Source organism: Lissotriton helveticus, chromosome 4_1 (genome assembly GCF_964261635.1).
Source record: "Lissotriton helveticus chromosome 4_1, aLisHel1.1, whole genome shotgun sequence".
NCBI lineage: Eukaryota > Metazoa > Chordata > Amphibia > Caudata > Salamandridae > Lissotriton > Lissotriton helveticus.
This window is the reverse complement of record NC_136063.1, coordinates 637,432,169-637,457,269: the sequence shown is the minus strand read 5'-3', so window position 1 is coordinate 637,457,269 and position 25,101 is coordinate 637,432,169. Positions and strand designations below refer to the sequence as shown.

Here is a 25,101-nt window from a genome sequence, read left to right as displayed (position 1 = left end):
ATGAATAGGTACCAGAAACAGTACTTCAACGGAAAAGTATTTTATAGCAAGGTTTTCAGAGGAAGCAGATAAAGCAGAGGCAGTCATCTCACAGATGTAGTAATAAGGTTCCTAAAAGGCCCCAGAGGGGAGGTTACCTGTAGGAAGAACATAGAAAATTCAATGACTTCTACTACTTCCTGAATGCAGACGTACTCCTTTTTTCAGGTGAGTCTACACCATTCTCCCTTTGCAACAACAGGCAGAGATTGAAGAGTTTCATCCACAACTGCCAGCTCATCACCAATGATTGCTGTGTCTTGAAGATCATGCATGGCTTCAAACAGAATTCTACAGAAGGCTCATTTGGCCTGCAAGACCGAGACCAATCTTTTTTTCCCCAAACAAGCAGGAAATTTCTGTTATTTTGTTTTCAAAAATCTTTTTATTAATAGTTTTTTATTCATATACATAAAGAATTGTGCATGTTGTGCTCACATAACTGACATTTTACAATATCATGTTTGAATACATGGCAAGTATTCATGCAGTAACAAGCATAGAGGTGTGCTGTACAGAGGTTACTAGCGGTGAGGCATCTACTTTCAGGGATCAGCGTGACCATTTGGTGATATCTTGAATCACATGCAGGTATAAAATGCTGTGTCTTAATTGGAGAAGATTATCTTCTTTCAGGGAAGACTGAAGCTCACTGAGCAGTGTCGCAGCAGTTAGAAATTGGGTATGTACGCAGGCCCCTGACATCCTCCAGGCGTATGGCAGTGATCTGAGCCTAGGCCTTCATAGAGTGTGCTCAGGCAATGTGTTAGGGGGGTGAGTGACTCATTTGCAGGTGATCAACCGTTTAGCCAATAAAAGAGCTAGATCCAGAAACCACGAAGTCACTATACTCTTTTTGGTGTGGCGAAACATACCCAGAAGGCACACCTCTCATGTATGCTACGGGAGGTTCCCTGTACAGCACGCCAGGAGATTTTTTTATACCCAGCCAATTGTGGGAGAGTGTGTGCATGACCAGTACATGTGTAGAAAATCAGCATCTATTATGAACTAGCAGGGGAAGGCTGTAGCTGTGTGGTGAAAGTTGCAGTTGATTTTGTCTGGAGTGAGGTATGCCCTGTATATAGGTAGTATTGAATTAATTTGAAGCATGCATTGCAAGACACCAAGGCGGGATATTCCAGAATGTCCTGGCATTCCTTGTCTGAACAGGGACAGCCCAGCTCACAGTCCCAATGGCGTCATAATGGAGTGAGTGGCACAGCAGTGTGGGTATGTAAAGAGCTAGCAAACCATTTTATTAAATGACATCCCACCCCGTGACATGTAGATATTGGATCGTTAGATGTGTTGTGAGTTCCTAATGAATTGTCCCACAGTGCTCCCCAACGTACAGTTGAGGAAGTTGTGCAATAGATATTTTCCTGGGTATAGTCCAGCGACGGTAATGAGATCCTCCAATGGGAGGAGAACACCGTTCCCATAAAGATCCCCCAGACTATGGCTTTCCACTGAATGCCAAGGGGCCATTTCCAGTAGGGAAGCAATCAACGCTCCACAGGGTGTACCAAGCAATGGGAGCACTGGAACATATGGAGTCACCAAGAGGGTGAGTTAGAGGCTCCTTCGGTAAAAGCAACATGCCATCTGTAAAAGGCAGTAGCGAGGTGGTACTGTTTTAGTGAAGGTGTGAAAGAGGTGTAGCATTATAACCATCTAGCCACCCACTCTAGTGCGATGCCAGATAGCAGTGTTCAAAGTGTGGGACGTCAAAGCCACCTTGATTGAACAGGAGGTAGAGCTTGGTGAGTGCAACCCTACGCCGTGTTGCATTCTAGATAAAATCTTATATCTGTTGTTTGAGGGAGCGAAAGAAGAGCATAGCAATATAGAGAGGGGGATTCGCAAAGAAGCACAGAGCACATGGCAATATCACCATCTTTGTAAGAGCTACAGCGACCTGCTTCTGAAAGCGGCAGAGTCTGCCAGAAAGCTATCTGTGAGCACAGTAAGGTCACAGCATGTGAGATTGCCACCAAGGAGGTCTGAAGGAGTGCAGTATATTCTTAGACCCAAAAAGTGATACGTGCACCTGTCAGGGTAAGAGGGTGGCATTTATTTTAAGAGCAGGGTCTGTCGTGGTAACTGTCAATGGGAAGAAGTAAGATTTAGCCTAGTTGACTTTGAGACCTGATATACTTGCAAATTGATCTAGTGCTCGCGCTATGCCTACCAGAACATCGTGGATGTGCCTCAGGGAGAGGAGCAAATTGTCCAAATTGTCTGCATAGAGTGAGACTGAATGAGTTCTGTAATTGAGCGGGGAACCACTATGTATCGATACATGGTCAGAGATAAGACAACCCGTTTTCACCCTAGTGGTGGATTGAGTAAAGGAGTATCATTATGCGGATGAAGTGGACATCTAGATCATATTGTGGTAGCACCACAATTAAGTAGGTCCATTCAGAGATTCAAAGGCTTTTTCGAGATCTGGCACTCGACAGCCTACCTGTTGCCAGTTAGCAGGGGCATACTCCAGTATACAAAAGAACCAGTGTAAATTGGGGGTGGTGTTTCAGGCCAGTACAAACCCATTTTGGTCTGGATGAACCAATTGAGGGACTAGGGGAGCCAGATGATCGGCTAGGATCTTAGCAAGTATTTTGTAATCTGCATTACGGTTTGCAAGCGGCTGAAAAGACTCCATCACAGAGGGATCTTTGCCAGGTTTGGGCAGTGATATAAGAAGTGCTTTGCGAAGCGAGGGTGGAAGACAAGCAGTCGCCTTAGCCACGTCGTATAGAAACTTCAGGCGTGGGGAAGGAGGAGAGCTATGGTTTTGTAAAATTCAGGTGGCAGCCCATCAGGGCCCGGAGGTTTCCCAGAGGCAAGCACGTGTATAGCCTTGTTGATTTCAAGTGAAATGACGCTGTTAAGTTCCTCCCTCTGTTCCAGCAGCGGTCAGGGAAGGAGCAGAAAGGTTAAGAAGGACTCAAACCCCCTTTGCTGATGCAGTGGATGCAAACTCGTACAGTGAAGTATAATGTCGAATCAACACAAAATGAATATTGCTTTGTGTATGTATGAAAGCACCAGACCTTACCTCATGGCAAGTATGGGACATTGGGCTGGTCCTGTCAGACAAGCCAGGCCAGCACATTCCCGATTTATCCGCTTCAGACTGTCTCCACAGAGTGCTCTGCGTAATTAAAACAGAAAAGTTTCTCCAATAACTCACTGCACGCTTGGTTAAGACACTCCATGCCCTCAGTAGAAGTTTTCTGCCTGTTTCTCGTAACCAAGCAGTGCCTTCTCCACTTGAGAGGGATCACCTTCGAGCTGGCCGCCTGTATTCAGGGTGCTGCCTAGAACAATGCCCTCGGGCTCCATCGTAAAGGCATCCCACTCGACCAGTAGGGATGAGACAGTGTTTGCATTAAGGTTGTAGAATTTTTATATAGTATTGCTGAGGGATGCACAAAAGGTACAGTTGTCCAGTGCCGCTGTTCCTAAGTGCAATGTTGGGATTGGAAGAAAGCTACATTCCCAGCACAGATGAAGATGTTAAGGGTTATGATCAGAGTGAGTTTGCCCAAGGTAATCAATACAAATAATGTAGGGGGCTAAATTAAGCATACTTACTAGGTGATCTATCCAAACATGTGAATGAGAATAGAATGGATAAACCCTTGCTGAAGCATTTCACAGTTGCCAGATATTCAGGTGGTTCCAGCTAGTGCTTGTGCAGTTGGCGTGGTGGAAGTGTGTGGAAGCGGGGGGTGGGGTGGGGGGGGGCTATGGTTGGGGTGGGGGGGGCGGGAAGGAGCAGACAAGAGCAACATTCAGGACAAAATTGAAGTCCCCACCAAGAAACCAGGGGAGCCCACTCCAGTGAGATAAAGATTCAAGGAAGGCCACCTGTTCAGTGTTAGGGGCATATATCACACCAAGTAACATATGTCGGCCCTCCAGCCTGCCCTATATAAAGACATAGTGCCTCTCTGGATCAGCCACTGTGGGCCAGCAAGAAAAAGGACTCTCTCTTTTATCCACACCAAGACCCAACAAGCATACGTGGAACAGGTAGTAGAGAATATCTGGCCTCTCAAACTATTTTGTAAGCTAGAAACCTCTGCTTGAGTGAGATGGGATTCCTGCAGAAATGCATTGTATGTTGCTGGTCAGCGTCAGTAGGAGTATACAGCATATCTACAGGAAGGAGTATGCATGTCCTGAATGTTCCAGGTAAGTATGTTATTTATTTATTTATTTATTATTTGAGCTTTTAAAGCACGACAGCTACCCGAAAGGGTTTCCCGGCGCTATGATAATGCAGGTAGTAGAAGATAGAAGAGGCCATTAAGTTATTGATCAAAAAGCCAGGTCTTGACAGCTTTACAAAAGCGAGTGTAACAGTCCTCTGACCGAATATCCAGAGGGAGGGAGTTCCATATCTTGGGCCCCAGATAGGTAAAGGAGCGACCGCCCATTCTGGAGAGTTTGACCTTAGGCATAGAAAAGAGAATTTGGGAAGAGGAGCGAAGGGAACGGGTAGGAGAGTAGCACTTCACCAAGGTCTGCAAGTACCTAGGTGCCACCTTATTCCTAATCTTATGCATGTAGCTAAGCGCCTTAAACTTCACTCGGTTTTCCACCTTCAGCCAGTGAAGGTCACAAAGGCGACTAGATATGTGATCAGTTTTGCGGCAGCCACTGAGACGGCGCGCCGCGGCATTTTGCACAAGTTGTAGGCGTCGAGTGACTGCCTTGGCCACCCCTAGGTAGAGTATGTTGCCATAATCCAACCGGGAGGTGACCAAGGCATTAACTACAGATCTCTAGGCGTCACTGGGCAGCATCCACAAGATCTTTCTGAGCCAGCGTATGATGGTAAAACATGTTGTGACACCTTATTAGCCTGACCCTGCATTGTCAGACCCCTGTCGATGATGACACCCAGGTTACGCACCTGCTCCGCAGGAGAAGGAAGCGGGCCTAACTCTGCAGGCAAGTGTCTGGGGGACCAGAGATCTGGTTTGCGTCCGAGGACGAGGACCTCCATCTTCCCCCCATTCAGTTTGAGAAGATTGTGGTTCATCCACTTGGCGATTTCCCCAAGTCCAAACTGAAGGAGAGAGGTGGAGGCCTTGTCAGATTTAGTAAGGGAAAAGACAACCTGTGAATCGTCGGCATACGTGAACAAAGTAAGTCCGACGCTGTCTGCTATGTGGGCCAGAGGGGTAACAAAGATTGAAAAGTAAAGGACTGAGAATGGAACCTTGGGGGACACCGTGAGGCTGGGAATAAATATTAGAGGTGGCTGAGTGAGAGAAAATTTGGAAAGTGCGGTCAGAGAGGAAGGAAGCCAGCCAGCCAAGGGCTGATCCTTCAATACCCATGGTGGATAGAGAGTCAAGGAGAATTTTATGTGAGATGGTGTCGAACGGCGCTCTGAGGTCAAGTAATATCAGCGTGGCCGTCTCACCTCTGTCAAGCAGGGATCAAAGATTCTCCGTGACGCCCAGGAGTGTTGTTTACGTAGAGAAACCTGGCCGAAAACCTGATTGCGAAGGATGCAATAAGTTATTTGTGGTCACAAACTGGGTCAGGTGGTGATGAATGTGTCGCTCTAGAACCTTAGAAAAGGCAGGCAACAATGAAATAGGGCGATAGTTTGAAAGAATCTCAGGGTCTGCAGTAGGCTTTTTCCGCAGCAGCGTGATCATGGCGTGTTTCCAACTGGCTGGGACGGTAGCAGTCTTGATTGAGGGAGAGGTTCAGAGTGGAACAAATCGCGGACAGTTGCAAGTGACCGGAGTACAGCGATAGGTAAGGGGTCCGAAGGGGAGCCGTATTTTGTTTTACACAGAATTTCAAGAAGACCATCAGGCTGTAAATCGGGCCAGGTTAGTAGTGGACCAATAATGGAAACCAAGTGTCGGTTAGCCACCGTTGCATATGTGGAAGAAACCACATGGTTGTTATGGCTGTTTTGAGTGGAAATATCCTGATGGATCTTGTCCACTTTGCTAGTAAAAAACTGGGTAATTTCGTCACACTTACGGCTCGACAAAGGGGGAGCTTCTGCTGTAGTTAGGGAGCCAACAAGGTTTTTCACCAGGCCAAATAATACTTTCGATTTGTCGATAGCGTCAGTTATGGTTTTGGTGACAAAGTTGGCCCTGGTCAGGGCACAGGCTTAATGATAGGTTTTTAGGGCATTTTTGTAGGCGAGTGCTGCAGGCTGGGAGTAGTCTCTACGCCAACTGCGTTCGAGCTTTTTGCAGTAAGATTTGTCCACTTTTAACGCCTCCGTATACCAAGGGACTGGAGTCTTGTGGAGTGCATCCTTCTTGAAAGAAGCAGGGAGGCAGATGTCGATGGCATTATTAAGCCAGGAGTCCATCAATATAGCTGCGGTTTCGGCATTAACTGACGCAAGCAATTCTGCGGGAAGGTGAGTGGCTAATACGTTATTTAGCGAGATAATGTCCAACTTTTTCCATGCCCTCCTGCTTACCGCATGGATATTTCTGTGTAGAGCTAAGACGTTCATAGGTGTGACCCTAAAACTAACTAGATCGTGGTCAGACCAGAGAACGGGCAAGGCCGGGTGACATTGTAAGTGTGATAAATTGGAAAAGATAGGATCTAAAAGGTGACCACCTTTGTGCCAGTTTGAGCCATTATGGCAGCTGTCTGAAAGGTGGTATCTGGAGTAGAACGGGGTAGTGTTACAAGGCTCACCTAGGAGAGTACATACCAAAGAGAGTGGAAGTACAACAGGCTTCCGTCCAAACATGTGAACAACTGGCGCCAGTGAAGGCAAGCTAACAAAGACTGGTGACAGCTTTTAATGTGTGCAAGAGCACAGTCACCCCCTCATGTCAGGTGGTGGAGGAATGTCCAGTATACTCCGCATGATCTATACTGGCGCAGGGCCTGACAAGAACTGCAGGGGCATGTGTTAAGGTAGGGGGAAACATGATGTTAATCTAGCTCTTGGAGAAAGTTAAAGGAGGTGGTCTGCTGTTTGAGGTTTCATGTTGCCAGAGCCAAATGGGGTAAATCAGGATGTGGAGGAGCCCTCATTGCTGTCAGATGTAGTGCTGTCTCTGTTATGGTCTGAAAAGTGTCCAACTCCTCTCTTGTATTACTCCAGAATGGGTGAGCACGTCAGCTGCGATTCATGCAGCGGCCTCGGCATCCACGTCGTTGTCTGTCGGAGACCTGGGAGTCCACTGCCGGTAGCAACGATGAAGAGACCCCCCCCGCCATCCCAGCCTAGTTCCGCTCTGCCCAGTTAAAGGCCTCCTTAAGATCAGTGACGAAGAGTGATGTGCCATCTGTCAAGACCCATAGCCATGCTGGGAATAGTCGAGAGTATTTGATATCAGATTCCTGAAGTTTGCATTTGACAGCAAGAATGGAGCTCCGCTGTAGCTGCACTGCTAGTGTATAGGCAGGGAAAAATCATCACTCATGCATTTTCTACTGTTAGATTGTGAGAAAGCATTGGTAGTGCCAATGAGGTAGCAGATTCTGCCTGCACATTAGGGCCTGCTTGTGATCGCCAGAGTATGTTGAAGTGCTGCACAGCACGAGCAGCCCAGCAATTGGGACGGATCACTAGTTAGGTCGCTACCAGTCACAGGGAGGAGACCAGGAGCCTACTAAGAGCAGCACAAGGCAGGCCAAGGCTACCTTCGACAGTGAATACCCCCAGATGGTCGTATCTGGCTCCCCAGGACTTGGGTTTGCTCTTTTATAGGTAGAGCCCCATTCGGCCTGGTCTAGTGGGCAAGGATTTAGGCTGCAGCAGCACGTCACCGCGCAGGGAAGGTGAAGGGCGGTACCACAGTAACCACCACTTCAATAAAGTGCTGCCAGGTCTAGGGGTCCTTCCAGGCAGCCCCATTCCTATGTGCATCTTCCCCACTCACTGGCACTCCAAGAACAGGTATTTCAGCGGGCGAGGCAAAGGTCCAGATCATCTAAAGCCCCCAGAGCCTGCACATATGAAGGGAGGGGGGCGGGGGGGGGGGGGGAGGGGAAGAGTGCTGAGCCTGCACCCTAGGGCTCCGCTGCCCAGGGGTACCGCTTATGGTATCGCAGCCCCACCAGTGGCCGCCCGGGGGTACTGCTTATGGTATCGCAGCCCCACAAGTGGCCGATCGGCAAGCACTCCTGTTCCGAGCGAATGGTCTAGGAGACGAGTCAGTCTCCTCCATGGGTAGGCATCCGCCTACTGCCATACAAGGGAAGCAAAAGTGCGGTCCACGCCTCTATCCGCAGCAGCCCAAGACTCCTCTGACAGTGTCACAGCTCTGCTATTGCCCAAGGAGTAGCGTACTGCTAAGTGGAAGGGAAGATGCCTGTTGCAGTAAGCTAATTGAGCCGGACAAAGGGCTTGGGCGTGGAGCCTTGCTAGGGAATGCCCACCACTGGAATTTATTTGTTGATAAAACCTGGGGGTGAATCTATCCTCTGATACCTCCTATAATAGAAATTTCCAGGAAGGAGCTTGGCTTGCGCAGCCAGGATGGCGGACGATCCCTAGCGAAGCTCCACGTTTAGCCCCTTTGTCCGGCTCAGTATCTGAGGAAGGGCATGATTTACATGGAAGAGATGGACTTGACAGAGAAGGTCAGAATAGAAATTCCATGGGGATTAGACTCTATATTCACTAAAGTAGAAAAGTTAGGCCATCTTCAGCAGAACCTCCAACATGGTCCCAGCATATGAAGTCAACATATCCAGCTGGGAAACAAAGTGCAGTCAGATTCCGGTTGTCAGGAAATGGTCTAAGGATGAGCCTCCTCTTCATATCAATTGAATGGAGCTCTTTTGGTGGTACAGTACATGCCAGGGAACCAATTCAAGTCTTGCATTCTCATAAGAATGCACAATATAGCAGCAGTCAGAATCATCAAACAGCTGATATAGAAGAGATCAAGAAACTTTGGGGAGCTACTGTGCAAATTTTGACATTTTTGCTTGGACCTCCAACAATCCATTCAATCAAAATCCCCCCCCCCCCCCCCCCCCGCCTAGGTTATGAAAATGGTGAACTCTGAATCGTACATCCCGACAAAGGTAGCACCTGCATACTAAACTGATACCGGTTCAAAAGCATTTCGGGAGATGGAACCCAGTTCATTGGCTGGTTCCAATGTTCTTCCATTGGCAACTAGCCCCCGAAGAGGCAACAGTAGATGCCTTTGTGCAGGATTGGTCAGACTATCCATTTAATCCTTACTTAATAATAATAAAACCATTTGTAAAGCGCCTGGTTACACAAAGAACTGTGTGTCCCCGCGCTATGAATGCTGGTAACCCCCAAGTAGCAGTTAACCTAAGCTGAGAGATATAGCATATTCCAGCTAAAGATAATTAAATACATGGGAAAAGGTAGGTTTTAAGTTTCAGGCGGAATCTCACTTCTGAAGGTTCCATGAGGAGTTCGATGGGGAGCTCATTCCAGTATTTGCTAGCTAAATACCTGAATGAGCGACCCCCCATTCTCGCCTTACGGATACGAGGAACCTTGGAAAGCATAGTTTCAAGTGATCTCAAATTGCGTTTGGGGCAGAAACTAGTCAGAGGCTTTTGCAGATACGCTGGGCCTTTCCCTTGGACAATGCGATGTGTGATACATAGCGCTTTGAACCTAATACGTTCCTTAATAGGGAGCCAGTGCAGCAATGATAGGGCCTGTTTCCCTGATGCTCTCCGGGGCAAATTCAGCACCAAGCGTGCAGCGGCATTTTGCACACACTGCAGCTGATGGAGCCCATTCTTACTTAGGCCTATGAGCAAGGAATTGCCATAATGGGGCGTGACTAAAGCATGGATTAAAGTTTTCCTAGTACTAATAGGCAGGAGATCTAGCACTTTGCGTAATGTTTTAAGAATGCCATAGCATCTTCCTGTCACCTTACTAACGTGTTGTTTAAGAGATATGCTTGAGTCTAGCAAAACCCCTAAGTTCTTAACCGTCTCCGAAGGAGAGGGTATCGGTCCAAGTTCAGATGGCCACCACGCTGTCGACCAGATAGATGGAATTTTTCCGACTATCAGCAGCTCAGTCTTGTCCCCATTTAGGCGAAGACAATTCTCATTCATCCACCTTGCCACCGCCGAAAGGCAGGAGGAAAAGTTGATTGCAGCATCATCCTGTCCCTGAGTAAGTGTGACCATCAATTGGGTATCGTCGGCGTATGTGACGATATCTACTCCACAAGATTCCACAATGTGAGTCAGGGGTCCCATGTAAATATTAAATAATGTCGGGCTCAGACTTGAGCCCTGTGGGACCCCATGCCCCAACTGCCGGGGGGAGGATTTGAATGGGGGACAATGCACTTGGAAACTTCTGTTCTTAAGAAAGGAACTTAACCAAATTCCTTCTATTTGTTATGATCCTGACATTTGGTATGATTCTAAACAAGTATTCAAAATGCAGACGTGATCTTGGCAATGTCACTCTCAAGTCTCAAGCTTGGTTTCCAGTTTTTTTCTGATCCCTCTTCCACTATTATAAGGGATTATGATGGGTTATCTATGAAAGCCTCATCCCCTGGTGAGGGACTGGCTTGTTTAGCCCGTGTTCTGGTGGATTGCTAGGGACAATGAAAAGACCTGGTAATTTCAAACAATGCTATTTTCTCCTTCGAACAGACTTGAGCCTTCAATAACAATATCCACAGATTATTCTGGAATATCTGGCGCACTTGGCCCGATTGGTGCCTGGAGAAGGATTTTGATACCTTGGGAACTGGTGTTATGCAAATGGTCAGGTAGCTCTCGTTCTTGCTGGATAGGGTTAATCTGGAAAGTCACATGCAGTGCCCTGCTGGTGAAGTCCCCTTGGTGTGCAGAATCCTGACAGAGATCTCACCTTTGTTTCCTCCTCTTTACCATTATGATAGGCTTTAGGATCTGAACCTCCCAAAGCCATAAGACTATTTAAAATATGGTTTCCATCTTTCTCTGTGAAAAATACCTCTAATTTCTTTATGTTTTAATGTTTGGTGGGGTGAGAGAGTTAGAAAATTGTACTTGAATATCATATGTAAAATCATCTGAAATCTAAATTCATTCTTACCATGGCAAATTGGATTCTATAAGTTTTAAAAGGAATTTGTATCCGTCTGGAAAACTCTAAAATACATTTAAAGTACTTTAATTTCTTTATGTGTACATTTCAATACAGATGAATACTGGCCTTTGATTGATTTTTCCTATATGTTTACCAGCTTTAACATGAAAATACTGACCATGCTGGTAAAATACTGGAGTATTGCAACCCTGCTTGTCAAGTATGCAGCAAAGGCTCAGTTGATGAGTTCTGATGAAGGTCTTCTGATCGAAGGAGTTCTATGTGATTCTGCCTGGAAGTTTATATGACCAGTTCAAGTGTTTGGCTCAGTGCAAAGAAATAGGTGTTTTATGGGGCTTGGACTAGTAAAGTGTACTGGAATTTAGTTGTTACTCTTGGTCAATAGTATATTTGTAGTCTTTTCCAAGATTTGTCTAGATATCAGTTTTTGTAAAAACATTACTATATCTGATAGTCTAGAAATATAGGCAGAAAAGCACAATCCTATAGGTATTCTTTACAGAATTGTAGCTTTCCATTGCAATGGCTAGAAATTGTGACTTTCGGGTTAAGAAGCTGCAGCCCATTATGGAGACACTAACTGCCAAATGAGGCATGACCCTGTTGTCACTCACTAACAACATATGACGTATTACAATGTCGGCTTGTGTAAGCTTTGGATGAAGTACTTCTCCGAACACCAAGAATGAATTCAAAGCAATATTTTAAATACAAGCACTAATCCACATTCTGATTTAACTCACATAACATCTCTACTCATCAGAAAATAGTGCACCAATGGAAAAATATAAGAATGACAATGAGTAAATGCTACTCAGACATACCTTGGGATGTTGTGAAAATTGAACCGCCGTTGTTTGACACAGCAATACCCGTAACTGCCCTGTACAGAATGCAAAATAGTATTAAATATGAAAATAAGTGTTTGTAGTTGAAACTATTAAGTACAACTTATGATGTAGATTATTTGCCAATTTATTTTACTTCACAGAAACTATGCAAGTAGTTCACGTTTAACAAATATTTCTAAATGTAAACCTATAGTAAGCTTGTAGCTTTCAAAATATAGCTAACATGAAGATGTGTATATCAACTATCCCGTATAATTATAAAAACAAAAATTACTGTTCATAAAACTCATTACATTCTTCTCTCCATTCATTGCAACTGAACTCGCAACAAAAACAGCTAACCAACTTCAATCCCTATACAGATACCAGTTAGCTTGGTTTAAAATATTTTTACATTTTCAAGAACTCCATACCATATTATGCTATCTTTATAAACTTTATAAACTCTCTAATGAAGGTGGCTGACAACTCAACTCTTCTTAGCAACAAGACATGCAAATACAATTTGTGAAAAGCTTACACCTGTGTTTATTTATATAGCAGTAAAACCGCCACTAATGAAAATGTCATCAACGACAAGGCAGACGGTTATTGTTTTCAGAAAGAAGCATTTTCTTCAGAAAAATCATTCCAGGATTTTTTCCCCATTATGGCTAAAAATCAGTCTCCTTAGTTGGATCGCTTGAACCTGTGGCTCACCAGTAAAGCCTTTCCAGGCTGACCTCAGTTCTTCTACTGAAATATCTACAAACACCTTGCCATAAAGATTCATGGGAAGGTCATATGACATTACCATTGATATCCAAATTATGCTGCAGAGTTCTCTATATTGCTAGGAAAATATTTATCCCTGGTGGTGAAAGCCCTTCTGTACACTCCCACCATATCTGTGCAGGATTCATTCCCCTTCCCATCGTGGAAAAGGACATATGTCAGCCCAGTACGCGAGTAAAAAAACCTACAGTTTACAGACTGGAAAGGGGACTACGAGGAGTTTGTGAACGGTCTGTGGAATTTGCACACTTAAGGGTGACCACACCTTGAAACACCTAAGAACACCCACATTTCCCTTCCACTGAGTGGCATTTCCACATGCAAAGAACTTGTGACAGAGATCTCAGTGCACGCAAATGGACTCATGGCTGACAGGAATCGTTTTAGTGAATTCCGAGCGGGAGTAAAAAAGGTACATTCAGTTGTAAACTTAATTTTGTGCCAGAATTTACCTTCGTGAATAGAGCAACTCATTTTCTCCAATTAATTGCTGTACTGATTTGATCAAGTACTGGAGCAATGAAGAGCAGGGAACTGTACAGAGTAGATGTGCTTCAGAGACAGTGTCCAGTCCATCACTGGTGTCACAATCTATGTATCACAGCGTGAGGTATTGAACTATTATCTAGAATAATTGGATGCCACGCCATTTGATTGGGCCACAGCTCTTACTTCAGTGCGATGGAGAAAATCCATGTACTTAACATTCTTTAATGCTCCTATAATTTGGGACTAATGCAAATTTAAACAAACAATTGTAAAACTTTGTTCTAGTCCTCCTTGGTAAAGCAGGATCGTTCAGCTCAACGGTGTGTCAAGTACAGAGCACTCAGGTGACACCCTAATGGTTTTCATAAATCTCACACATTTATTACAAAAAAGTCTCCAGTGTTCACATACTGAAAACTTACTCTTTGTGAATCTGAAGTTGGTCCACAATCTCTAGTTTGCTGATGTTGCTCCATGCAAGTGTTTTACTTTCTTCTGTAAGATCTTCAAATGATTCCTCACTAGGAGAAACTGCAAGCACAACATACCAAAAAGAAAACTAGTAAATTGAATCTAATCAGTAATCAAATGGGACAATCATTAACAAACAAGGTTGAGGTTGATAAACAAAAGCAGAAAAACGGATTTAATTCTGGTTCATTTACATATTATAAGATTTTATGTGTTGAGGCTGAAGAATATATGACATAATTGATTAAATCCCACAGTCCTACACAACAAACTATGTGCCAAGAGGGTAAGCTGTATAAAGAAGCTGCACTGGTGCTTTACTGGTTATAACAGTTATTTGTGGAAGGGAATACTTTACTGCTGCTATCAGGGCTGCAGCGGCTCTGCCTGGGAGGGAATGTAAGTTCTACCTTTGCTCCGTTTGTTGAAGCCTCCACTGCTAGTTCACTGATTGTAGCTGGTCTGCACTGAAGGGAAGCTTGCACTGGTACCATCAGTGCTGCATCTGTTCTGTGCACAGGGGAAGCTCGCACTTCAGTAGCCTCTGCTGGTCCAGTTAAGTGCAAGTCTGTGAAGGAATCCTACAACTGCTATTTGTATTGCAGTTGTGCGAATGAAGACAGAATCTACAAATGCTGTGTGTTCCACTTCTACACGATCCGCTGTTCCAGATAAGTGTCAGTGTGTGAGGGAACCTTGGACTGCTAGATTTGTTGCAGCTGTGCCTGATAAGACTTTAAGGGAGACAAAGGTCCAGAGCACAATTTAGGTAATGAGACAATGAACTATAGACCACAATAGGCTCTATATGGTATATTTTCTTGTCCAGCCGGACAGGAAACTTTAATAGTTAGTTTGATGGTAGTCTTATTTACAGTATAAACATACAGCAATGAAATATTGCAATATAGCACACTCCTGTGCCATACCGTAAGGAAACAGAAGGAAAAAATAAGAGAATAGGAAAGGGTGTATCGGGCAAAAAAAGGGGACAGGTCACTGTATAAATCAAAGCAATTTGTTAGTGTACCCTGAAGCGGCGCATACACCATTAAATGAATAATACATCAATGTATGCCCACTCAAAAGAGTCGACGTTTCGATCCCACACTTAAAATATCAAGGGATCATCTTCAGGACTTAGTAAATTGTTTGCCTGGTTGGAACAATATTGATAGCCTGTTAGGAGTAAAACAGGGAGAAAATAAAAATAAAAAAATGAAGGGAAAAATTATCACTGTTCGCCTGGAGAGAATTGTCAGTGTAATGCTGAGCTTACAATACTCGGAATCGCAGTGGGTGAGAGGTGCTCGTGAATGTGAATAAATACAAATACTGACATAATAACTGTTTCATACTTTCAAGGTTCAGAAGCGAAGTGAAGGGGATGTGGAAGGTGGGAGAGTTGGACGTCTGGGAGCAACACTTATGACCCGGTGTGTGATCAGGCATGGGTCGAGCTACATGCATTTAACTCTGGAGGGAAAGAAAATAATATAATTGGCAGCCTACCTTTGGAGAAAAATATACCAAGGAGGGGTGTGGCGCCCGGCAACGTTGGTGCTAATGGTATCAGCACAATACAAGTGGTACTGGGAAGGGAAAAGGCGGGGAAAACAAAAATGAGACTGTCGGACATCGCAACCTGGCGAGACAGGCAGGACGAGTGCTAGCGGCATGCGAGTGTTCATGCGAGGGGAACATACCTACTGTACAAATAAGGGGCCTATACTTGGCCACGATGGAGTGTGCACGTGCGCCCACAATAGTCGTCAGTGCCGTGTGTGGCGCTGGTGGGGCGGTGTCCTCCGTAACTGAGGAGAAAGAAGTGCTGAGCTTAGAATAGTGGACCCACCTATAGGTGCAAAATCAGTGAGGAAACAGATTTAGGCATACCCTTTAGTGGTAGTTGGAACCCTTAATCGGGGGTTACATATAATTATGGGGACGGTGAGGCTTGATGGCAGCAAACCGGAGGCGGTCGTAAATTTCGCGATCCGCTATAGGGTAAAGAACAAGTATATATTTTATTTTACTGAATCCCAGGGCACGTAAGGCTGCGATCTACGTTAACAAGGACAGGAGGTTCTAGTTTACCTTATGTAGACAATGCTACGCCGTGCAGGGGTACAGCTGTCTGTTCCAGGCTTCTCGGCACTCAAGGATCAGAGCCGGGTTACATGAGCGTGCGCACTGAGGACGCCATCTTAGGTAGGAAGACTGACAGTGAAGACGGACTGGTGTCTAGCACTTCTTCCATTACAGTCGCCATCTTGAGTAGGGAGGTTAGTGGTGAAGAGAGACTGGTGTCATGCGCTAACACTAACATCCGCCGACTTGGACAGGGGTCCAAGTGCCGAGATTGGTCAGGGGAGGGAAGTGACTGGGAATAATGACAAACAGGGCTTCATGCAAACCACCTGGAATACATTTGAATAACACTCGTGGTGCATTCTTACATGGATAGTGCTGCATGCATGTGAATAACGATTGACTTAAGTGAATTAAAATGTCAGACATTGATCCAGAAAAACTTGGCTTGGCAATGTTTAAGGTGCATTACAGACATATTGTCAGTCATCAGTTCAGGAAACTTAGAGGAGATTTGTCCAATCCTCACTCCTGTTGAGTCCTGTATGGAGGGTCTTGAATTGTATTATTGATTTAAGTTCCTCTCGATTAAGCAGTTGATTAAGATTGCCCCCTCTCAGAGGTAATTTGACTGCTTTCAAAATTGTCCATTTCAAATCCTCCGCAGTATGTTTCAGTTCCGAAAAATGTTCAACAAGAGGCGCATTCGGAGTCCCACATCTGATGCGACTTCTGTGTTGGCAAATTCGTGTCCTCGCCTTCTGGGTGGTTTGGCCAACATACATTTTTGGACAAGGGCACAGAATAGCATAAATCACATTGCTACTATTGCAGTTGGTAAAGCTTTTCAAGTCTACAGTAATGTTATTGTGACTAAATTTGCATGTTTCAATTGTGAATTCGCACACAGAACATTGACCACATTTCACATGCCCTTGCAATGGTGGTAGGCCCCAGATTGAATCAATAGTTGTATTCGGGATTGGGGCTGGTAATGCTGCTCTCACCAAATGGTCCCTCAAATTCATGCTTTTTTTGAATGCAAAGATTGGTCTTTCCAGCTTTAAAATGCCGGCATTTATGGTAGGCCAATGTTTCAAAATGCATTTTCGGATTTTATTTGAAACTGGGGAGAAGGTCGTGACACACGCAATCCTCTCTTGCCTATCTCTGGTCTCAGTAACACCTCTCGTGGGCAATACCATGCTCGTTTAGAGGCATTTTTCACTAGCCTCCTGGGATAACCGCGTGCTTTTAGTTTATTGGTTAGGTTTAAAGCCTCCCTAAAGTAATCAGCTTTTGAGGAACAATTGCGTCTAATTCTCAAAAATTGAGAATAGGGCAACGAATCCTTCAATGCCTTGGGGTGGTTGCTTTCGTACCTCAGTAGAGTGTTACGTTCGGTCGGCTTCCTATACAGACGTGTCAGTAATTCACCTGCTTCATGATAGATAGTTAAATCTAGAAATGGTATTTCTGTTTTGTCATGGGAGAGAGTGAATTTGAGATCTGCACAATTGTTATTTAACCAATGGAGGAAGGAATGTAAGGTGGAGATATCAGAGTTCCAGACCAAGAAAATGTCGTCAATGTAGCGACGCCATAAAGAAATTCCTGAGTAGAATGGATTGTGGTCGGTCAGAATTGATCCGGTTTCTAGGTCGTCCATGAACAGTATAGCTAGGTGTGGAGCAAAAATAGCTCCCATTGAGGTCCCCTTGATTTGCTGGTAAAATGTACTGTCGAACACAAAAAAATTTCTGGAAAGACATAGCTCTAGCAGTTGCATAATAAATACGGTTGGGACCCTATGGGGCCTAGGACGGGTGTCCAGTACTTTCTGGATCACTAGGAGAGCCGCTATTTGGGGGATATTTGTGTACAGCGACTCTACGTCCATGGTACAGAGAGTGTTCACCTCAGGATCAAATGGATAATGCTCTACCAGATTTATCATTTCCATGCTGTCGCGTACATAGCAACAAGTCAATGGAACGAAGTCTTTGATAAAATGATCTACGTACTTGCCAAGTGGTTCCAAAATAGAGCCACAGGCAGAGACAATTGGTCTTCCAGGGGGGGAGGCAATGCTCTTATGAATCTTCGGGAGAGTGTAAATCACCGGAAGTCGCGGGTTTTTTACATTTAGAAACGCATGTTTCTTTTTACTCAGAAAGCCTTGTGCTCTGGCATCATTAGTGAGTTTAAGTATAGTCTCTTGAATTTCTTTGGATGGATTCCTCGGTAGTCTTTCATAGTGCTCAGTGTTGGCAAGCTGGCGGTTTATCTCATTTTTATAGGATTCGATGTCTTGCAGGACAATCCCGCCGCCCCTATCAGCACTCTTCACTATGAGAGAGGGGCTATTTCTCAGTGTATTTAGAGCATCCTTCTCGCATTTGGAGATGTTGTAAGGAATGTAAATTCTTTCTTTTTCTAAGTTACACAGATCTCTTAGAACCAGTTTCTCGAACGTAACAATTTCAGATGGGATCATACCCGAGTTAGGTGAAAAAGTCGATGGAGTCCTGAACGGTGTATTCACAATGGACGGGGTTGAAGGGTGCAGTTGAAAGAAAGCTTTCAAACGGATGAGTCTAAAAAATTTTAGTAGCTCGGTCTGTAGCTCCATGAAATTAGGTCGGATGGTAGGGACAAATGATAGGCCTTTCTTTAATAGTTCAGTTTCAGGCTCATGTAGGATGTGACTTGACAGGTTGAAGATAGGTATCACCTCAGCAGAGTTGTGCAGTGAGGTTGTTGGAACAGTGTTTGTCATACTTCCTACCATTGGTAAAAATTGTTCCGGGTTCTCCGCTCTCCGGGGGCGTTGAACCATCTTTGGGTTTTCTTTGCCCTCCCCCTTTGTGGAGTCCCTTGTTGGCCTCGAGATAAAAAAGGCTGGGCGTTGCTTCCACCCCTTCTGGGATTGCTACTACCTTCACCGGGGTCGGATGCGTCAGAGGAATCAGCTGATGTATCTGAAAATCCGACTATATTCTGTCGTTTATTATATCTTCCCCAAGGTCTGTTTTTGGGATTAAAGTGGAGCCTGTTAGTGTAGAAATCTTTGTTCAAATAAGGATATGTGTTCTCTACGCTGTAGTTTTTTATATCTTTTTTTACTTTATTAGATTTTTTATTTTGTTCAATTCTTTGGAAATCAGCCACTGTTTTATCTACTTGTTCAAGTAACTTCTTGCAATCAGATGTCAGATCGGTGTCGTTTATCTGTTTCAGCAAATCACTGATTTCAATTTCTAATGTCTTTAAAGTTTCCACAGCAATATCGATTCCCAGTGCCAGCCAATGTCTCGAGCACGTGGTACCGATATAGCTGAAATTGGAAATGTACTTGGGATTGTCTGTAAAGATACCCGGAACGTTCGTAACCTGCAGCCCAACCGGGATAACCTCTGCCTTTAAGTAATCAGTAAGCATTAAAATCATCAATTGGAGCCTGACCTGCTTCTTTTTGAGTTTCTCTAGTTGTTCAGGTAATGTAGAATTATTTACAGTAGGAACATCTGGTGTTTCGGACAGTAGGGAGGGTAGTGAACACAAATGTTTTAAATATTCTGCGGTGTATAATGGGGCATGGTCTGACATCTCCTAGGCGAGAAAGGTGAGGGGAAGGTAAAAAAAGGGAGAAGGTATTGTGGCACTAGGGTGGCCACCCTCGTGCAACGAGGTGTTTTAGGGAATAGCAACGAAACCCTACAATCCAGCGATTGCGCTAAATCAATTTCTAAAGAACAAGGAAACCCAATGGGTGGCAGAGGACCATGGGTTATAGTTACTTTAAGGGAGACAAAGGTCCAGAGCACGATTTAGGTAATGAGACAATAAACTATAGACCACAATAGGCTCTATATGGTATATTTTCTTGTCCAGCTGGACAGGAAACTTTAATAGTTAGTTTGATGGTAGTCTTATTTACAGTATAAACATACAGCAATGAAATATTGCAATATAGCACACTCCTGTGCCATACCGTAAGGAAACAGAAGGAAAAAATAAGAGAATAGGAAAGGGTGTATCAGGCAAAAAAAGGGGACAGGTCACTGTATAAATCAAAGCAATTTGTTAGTGTACCCTGAAGCGGCGCATACACCATTAAATGAATAATACATCAATGTATGCCCACTCAAAAGAGTCGACGTTTCGATCCCGCACTTAAAATATCAAGGGATCATCTTCAGGACTTAGTAAATTGTTTGCCTGGTTGGAACAATATTGATAGCCTGTTAAGAGTAAAACAGGGAGAAAAGAAAAATAAAAAAATGAAGGGAAAAATTATCACTGTTCGCCTGGAGAGAATTGTCAGTGTAATGCTGAGCTTACAATACTCGGAATCGCAGTGGGTGAGAGGTGCTCGTGAATGTGAATAAATACAAATACTGACATAATAACTGTTTCATACTTTCAAGGTTCAGAAGCGAAGTGAAGGGGATGTGGAAGGTGGGAGAGTTGGACGTCTGGGAGCAACACTTATGACCCGGTGTGTGATCAGGCATGGGTCGAGCTACATGCATTTAACTCTGGAGGGAAAGAAAATAATATAATGGGCAGCCTACCTTTGGAGAAAAATATACCAAGGAAGGGTGTGGCGCCCGGCAACGTTGGTGCTAATGGTATCAGCACAATACAAGTGGTACTGGGAAGGGAAAAGGCGGGGAAAACAAAAATGAGACTGTCGGACATCGCAACCTGGCGAGACAGGCAGGACGAGTGCTAGCGGCATGCGAGTGTTCATGCGAGGGGAACATACCTACTGTACAAATAAGGGGCCTATACTTGGCCGCGATGGAGTGTGCACGTGCGCCCACAATAGTCGTCAGTGCCGTGTGTGGCGCTGGTGCGGCGGTGTCCTCCGTAACTGAGGAGAAAGAAGTGCTGAGCTTAGAATAGCGGACCCACCTATAGGTGCAAAATCAGTGAGGAAACAGATTTAGGCATACCCTTTAGTGGTAGTTGGAACCCTTAATCGGGGGTTACATATAATTATGGGGACGGTGAGGCTTGATGGCAGCAAACCGGAGGCGGTCGTAAATTTCGCGATCCGCTATAGGGTAAAGAAAAAGTATATATTTTATTTTACTGAGTCCCAGTGCACGTAAGGCTGCGATCTACGTTAACAAGGACAGGAGGTTCTAGTTTACCTTATGTAGACAATGCTACGCCGTGCAGGGGTACAGCCGTCTGTTCCAGGCTTCTCGGCACTCAAGGATCAGAGCCGGGTTACATGAGCGTGCGCACTGAGGACGCCATCTTAGGTAGGAAGACTGACAGTGAAGACGGACTGGTGTCTAGCACTTCTTCCATTACGGTCGCCATCTTGAGTAGGGAGGTTAGTGGTGAAGAGAGACTGGTGTCATGCGCTAACACTAACATCCGCCGACTTGGACAGGGGTCCAAGTGCCGAGATTGGTCAGGGGAGGGAAGTGACTGGGAATAATGACAAACAGGGCTTCATGCAAACCACCTGGAATACATTTGAATAACACTCGCGGTGCATTCTTACATGGATAGTGCTGCATGCATTTGAATAACGATTGACTTAAGTGAATTAAAATGTCAGACATTGATCCAGAAAAACTTGGCTTGGCAATGTTTAAGGTGCATTACAGACATATTGTCAGTCATCAGTTCAGGAAACTTAGAGGAGATTTGTCCAATCCTCACTCCTGTTGAGTCCTGTATGGAGGGTCTTGAATTGTATTATTGATTTAAGTTCCTCTCGATTAAGCAGTTGATTAAGATTGCCCCCTCTCAGAGGTAATTTGACTGCTTTCAAAATTGTTCTTTAGAAATTGATTTAGCGCAATCTCTGGATTGTAGGGTTTCGTTGCTATTCCCTAAAACACCTCGTTGCACGAGGGTGGCCACCCTAGTGCCACAATACCTTCTCCCTTTTTTACCTTCCCCTCACCTTTCTCGCCTAGGAGATGTCAGACCATGCCCCATTATACACCGCAGAATATTTAAAACATTTGTGTTCACTACCCTCCCTACTGTCCGAAACACCAGATGTTCCTACTGTAAATAATTCTACATTACCTGAACAACTAGAGAAACTCAAAAAGAAGCAGGTCAGGCTCCAATTGATGATTTTAATGCTTACTGATTACTTAAAGGCAGAGGTTATCCCGGTTGGGCTGCAGGTTATGAACGTTCCGGGTATCTTTACAGACAATCCCAAGTACATTTCCAATTTCAGCTATATCGGTACCACGTGCTCGAGACATTGGCTGGCACTGGGAATCGATATTGCTGTGGAAACTTTAAAGACATTAGAAATTGAAATCAGTGATTTGCTGAAACAGATAAACGACACCGATCTGACATCTGATTGCAAGAAGTTACTTGAACAAGTAGATAAAACAGTGGCTGATTTCCAAAGAATTGAACAAAATAAAAAATCTAATAAAGTAAAAAAAGATATAAAAAACTACAGCGTAGAGAACACATATCCTTATTTGAACAAAGATTTCTACACTAACAGGCCCCACTTTAATCCCAACAACAGACCTTGGGGAAGATATAATAAACAACAGAATATAGTCGGATTTTCAGATACATCAGCTGATTCCTCTGACGCATCCGACCCCGGTGAAGGTAGTAGCAATCCCAGAAGGGGTGGAAGCAACGCCCAGCCTTTTTTATCTCGAGGCCAACAAGGGACTCCACAAAGGGGGAGGGCAAAGAAAACCCAAAGATGGTTCAACGCCCCCGGAGAGCGGAGAACCCGGAACAATTTTTACCAATGGTAGGAAGTATGACAAACACTGTTCCAACAACCTCACTGCACAACTCTGCTGAGGTGATACCTATCTTCAACCTGTCAAGTCACATCCTACGTGAGCCTGAAACTGAACTATTAAAAAAAGGCCTATCATTTGTCCCTACCATCCGACCTAATTTCATGGAGCTACAGTCCGAGCTACTAAAATTTTTTAGACACATCCGTTTGAAAGCTTTCTTTCAACTGCACCCTTCAACCCCGTCCATTGTGAATACACCGTTCAGTCCTCCATCGACTTTTTCACCTAACTCGGGTATGATCCCATCTGAAATTGTTACGTTCGAGAAACTGGTTCTAAGAGATCTGTGTAACTTAGAAAAAGAAAGAATTTACATTCCTTACAACATCTCCAAATGCGAGAAGGATGCTCTAAATACACTGAGAAATAGCCCCTCTCTCATAGTGAAGAGTGCTGATAAGGGCGGCGGGATTGTCCTGCAAGACATCGAATCCTATAAAAATGAGATAAACCGCCAGCTTGCCAACACTGAACACTATGATAGACTAACGAGGAATCCATCCAAAGAAATTCAAGAGACTATACTTAAACTCACTAATGATGCCAGAGCACAAGGCTTTCTGAGTAAAAAGGAACATGCGTTTCTAAATGTAAAAAACTTGCGACTTCCGGTGATTTACACTCTCCCGAAGATTCATAAGAGCATTGCCTCCCCCCCTGGAAGACCAATTGTCTCTGCCTGTGGCTCTATTTTGGAACCACTTGGCAAGTACGTAGATCATTTTATCAAAGACTTCGTTCCATTGACTTGTTGCTATGTACGCGACAGCATGGAAATGATAAATCTGGTAGAGCATTATCCATTTGATCCTGAGGTGAACACTCTCTGTACCATGGACGTAGAGTCGCTGTACACAAATATCCCCCAAATAACGGCTCTCCTAGTGATCCAGAAAGTACTGGACACCCGTCCTAGGCCCCATAGGGTCCCAACCGTATTTATTATGCAACTGCTAGAGCTATGTCTTTCCAGAATTTTTTTTGTGTTCGACAGTACATTTTACCAGCAAATCAAGGGGACCTCAATGGGAGCTATTTTTGCTCCACACCTAGCTATACTGTTCATGGACGACCTAGAAACCGGATCAATTCTGACCGACCACAATCCATTCTACTCAGGAATTTCTTTATGGCGTCGCTACATTGACGACATTTTCTTGGTCTGGAACTCGGATATCTCCACCTTACATTCCTTCCTCCATTGGTTAAATAACAATTGTGCAGATCTCAAATTCACTCTCTCCCATGACAAAACAGAAATACCATTTCTAGATTTAACTATCTATCATGAAGCAGGTGAATTACTGACACGTCTGTATAGGAAGCCGACCGAACGTAACACTCTACTGAGGTACGAAAGCAACCACCCCAAGGCATTGAAGGATTCGTTGCCCTATTGTCAATTTTTGAGAATTAGACGCAATTGTTCCTCAAAAGCTGATTACTTTAGGGAGGCTTTAAACCTAACCAATAAACTAAAAGCACGCGGTTATCCCAGGAGGCTAGTGAAAAATGCCTCTAAACGAGCATTGTATTGCCCACGAGAGGTGTTACTGACACCAAAGACCAGAGATAGGCAAGAGAGGATTGCGTGTGTCACGACCTTCTCCCCAGTTTCAAATAAAATCCGAAAATGCATTTTGAAACATTGGCCTACCATAAATGCCGGCATTTTAAAGCTGGAAAGACCAATCTTTGCATTAAAAAAAAGCATGAATTTGAGGGACCATTTGGTGAGAGCAGCATTACCAGCCCCAATCCCGAATACAACTATTGATTCAATCTGGGGCCTACCACCATTGCAAGGGCATGTGAAATGTGGTCAATGTTCTGTGTGCGAATTCACAATTGAAACATGCAAATTTAGTCACAATAACATTACTGTAGACTTGAAAAGCTTTACCAACTGCAATAGTAGCAATGTGATTTATGCTATTCTGTGCCCTTGTCCAAAAATGTATGTTGGCCAAACCACCCAGAAGGCGAGGACACGAATTTGCCAACACAGAAGTCGCATCAGATGTGGGACTCCGAATGCGCCTCTTGTTGAACATTTTTCGGAACTGAAACATACTGCGGAGGATTTGAAATGGACAATTTTGAAAGCAGTCAAATTACCTCTGAGAGGGGGCAATCTTAATCAACTGCTTAATCGAGAGGAACTTAAATCAATAATACAATTCAAGACCCTCCATACAGGACTCAACAGGAGTGAGGATTGGACAAATCTCCTCTAAGTTTCCTGAACTGATGACTGACAATATGTCTGTAATGCACCTTAAACATTGCCAAGCCAAGTTTTTCTGGATCAATGTCTGACATTTTAATTCACTTAAGTCAATCGTTATTCACATGCATGCAGCACTATCCATGTAAGAATGCACCGCAAGTGTTATTCAAATGTATTCCAGGTGGTTTGCATGAAGCCCTGTTTGTCATTATTCCCAGTCACTTCCCTCCCCTGACCAATCTCGGC

At 44.3% G+C, this 25,101-nt stretch overlaps 1 protein-coding gene across 2 annotated transcripts in view; it reads right to left on the bottom strand.

The window, feature by feature from the left end:
* The window catches only part of NSMAF (neutral sphingomyelinase activation associated factor), a 610,455-nt gene that overhangs the window by 78,649 nt on the left and 506,705 nt on the right, over positions 1-25,101 (bottom strand). For both annotated transcript variants that reach the window (XM_078687269.1, XM_078687268.1), the window contains 2 exons: positions 13,662-13,770; positions 11,950-12,008 (listed from right to left, as the gene is read on the bottom strand). In XM_078687269.1, the coding sequence (XP_078543395.1) occupies positions 11,950-12,008; positions 13,662-13,770 (168 nt within the window). The remainder of the gene's footprint in view (positions 1-11,949; positions 12,009-13,661; positions 13,771-25,101) is intronic.